The 2,147-nt window shown below is 38.0% G+C and overlaps 1 protein-coding gene across 2 annotated transcripts; it reads left to right on the forward strand.

The window, feature by feature from the left end:
• Positions 1–305: 305 nt before the first annotated feature.
• Positions 306–2,147, forward strand: LOC101303440. 2 transcript variants are annotated; one of them, XM_004304432.1, is made up of 4 exons: positions 306–585; positions 1,674–1,727; positions 1,824–1,891; positions 2,092–2,147. In XM_004304432.1, the coding sequence occupies exons 1-3, from the start codon at positions 353–355 to the stop codon at positions 1,888–1,890; spliced, it is 354 nt and encodes a 117-aa protein (XP_004304480.1). In that variant the 5' UTR covers positions 306–352; the 3' UTR covers position 1,891; positions 2,092–2,147. The 2 variants fall into 2 exon arrangements, with proteins under 2 accessions (XP_004304480.1, XP_004304479.1); XM_004304431.1 differs by lacking the exon at positions 2,092–2,147 and having other exon boundaries at positions 1,824–1,937.

Raw genomic sequence — 2,147 nt, forward strand, 5'->3', positions numbered from 1 at the left:
CCTCACATAAATTAATATAATCTCATCTAAAGGTTGATAATTTACGAGATAAAATTTCTATTTTCCTTTTTTTTTCTTTTTTTTTTCCTTCTTTCCTCTTTTATTTTCCTTTTCATAATGAGAATTTTGATTTCAATATTTCGCTTATGGCAGATTGGACAATATATCAAGGACATATAAATTCAGGGATGTAACATAAACCTGCTGATTATCCATCCCTGATTAAGAATTAGAAGTTTCCAGAATGCTTTTCTTCATTTCCGGGTACTTGACTCCCCAAACACAAATCAATTCCCACTCTCCAAAACCCTTCAAGAGACGCAGAGGCTCCGCAGCCTCCGGTTGAAGAAGCATGCCGCAGTTAGAGGAGGTGTGCCAGGTGGCGGTGGAGATTCTAGTGTGTGCTCTTCTCCTCATGTTCACTTTCTCCTTGGCTCCTCACATTCCCCAACTTCTGGGCGGAACATTGCTGCAGAGAGAACTCGCCAGGATTTGGGGCGTCACCAATTTGGTACTCGTGTGTGAGATTCTCCGGAAAGGCATTGTCTTTGCCTATTACATGCTACTCATGGTTGGCAACATCAGGTTGGTCGGTCCTGTTTCTTATTTCATTTGCTTATATATGTAAATTTCTGTTTTTTTTGTTGGTTGAATTGGCTTTTAAGAATTGGGGATTTAGCTGTGTCATACTTGTTGAATCTGAACTGTTTGAGAATGCATTAATAGGACAATGTTGGTACTGAAGAGTCACTAATGTTGACGCATTGGGTTTTACATTTTACGCAAAAAAATTGGGTTTTGCTAGTGTTTGTTGTTAGTTTTGATTACTGTGGCCCGAAAGTGGCACTGCTACGGGGTATGCACTATGCATGATGGTGTTCTTTCAATACGAGTGTCCATTTCGCATTTGTTAGCACAATGGACTATGATGTATTAAGGGGGAGCAGAGGATTTTGTGGGAAGCACAATGCTAGCTAGCATGATAGAATTGAGACATATCCATTTCCGGAAGAGAAAGATTTTCATGGGAATGTATACATGGTTTGATTAATAGAAATGAGGCGTAGGACGTTTGAGTAAACTTTTGGTATCGTGGATAGCAAGCAAACAAGGATTGACTGAAAACATTCTTGAGTTAAGCTCTGATATAGCAGAAGAGGGGTTTTCCGTTTTAGACTCGAAATGATCTGAAGTTTACTGCTGCTTGGCTGCAGGACTAGATTGCTGTTGGTTACAACCAACTGAAATTAATGTCATTGGAATTAGAGAGGGTTTAGAGGGCGTTGTGGACCAGTAAACAAGTTAGATTTGTGTGGAAACAGCTAAGGATCTCCTTTGGTGTAGAAATCCAAGAATATGACATATGTGAAGAGTTGGCCTCAGGGACAAGGTAGGAACCTGAATAATGGTTTGGCTAGGATAGGGAGGGATTTTTGATTAAGTGATGAAGGACTGACAGATAATACCACAAATTGGGGTATGTTCCTTTATGTTTTAATTAAGATAGAAAGTTTAATGCTGACCAAATTGGCGTTATTGATTCTGCAACATACTTCTGTTCCCTTTTTTATTCTCTTTAGTGGTAATGGCAAATCTGCTGTCTTTCATTTGTTAATTTTGATCAAACTGACCTTTTGTCCAAATCTGTTGTATTCTCTCTTTTTTTTTAACAGACTGCTGTATGCTTTTGGATTGCTGTTATTTGTGAACATCTTACAATATAATAGGTAACTAACCAAGTGATTTCTTTCTCATTTCATTCGATTTTTGAATAGTCTTTTCTCTGGCTGATTCAATTACAAGTGCTCTTATGTATCTTGTAGGAGGAGAATCTGTTTCTTGTGTCTTTGGGGAGCTATATCCCTTGGTATATATATTTTCAACACATGAGGTACGTACGTACGTAGGCTATTGGGAGCTATATCCCTTGGTATATATATTTTCAACACATGAGGTACGTACGTACGTAGGCTATTGTACTACATATGTTTTCTATATTTACTATTGAACTCTGTATTTATATATATATCGTATTCAAGTGTGTTTTTGTTTTCCATGTTGCTTGTTGTCAGTTACTTCTTTAATTTTCAGACAGCATCAGTAAAGCTAGGGAGCATACGGAGAGGCTTCGTTGGGGAAGGCTTAAA

The sequence above is a fragment of the Fragaria vesca genome, linkage group LG6, assembly GCF_000184155.1.
Source record: "Fragaria vesca subsp. vesca linkage group LG6, FraVesHawaii_1.0, whole genome shotgun sequence".
Taxonomy (NCBI): domain Eukaryota; kingdom Viridiplantae; phylum Streptophyta; class Magnoliopsida; order Rosales; family Rosaceae; genus Fragaria; species Fragaria vesca.

Excerpts from the sequence above, each read along its gene's own strand:
- LOC101303440 (XM_004304432.1), top strand. The coding sequence starts at position 353 with ATGCCGCAGTTAGAGGAGGTGTGCCAGGTGGCGGTGGAGATTCTAGTG. Across the intron at positions 586-1,673 it reads CTCATGGTTGGCAACATCAG|ACTGCTGTATGCTTTTGGAT; the intron begins GTTGGTCGGTCC and ends TTTTTTTAACAG. Across the intron at positions 1,728-1,823 it reads AACATCTTACAATATAATAG|GAGGAGAATCTGTTTCTTGT; the intron begins GTAACTAACCAA and ends TGTATCTTGTAG.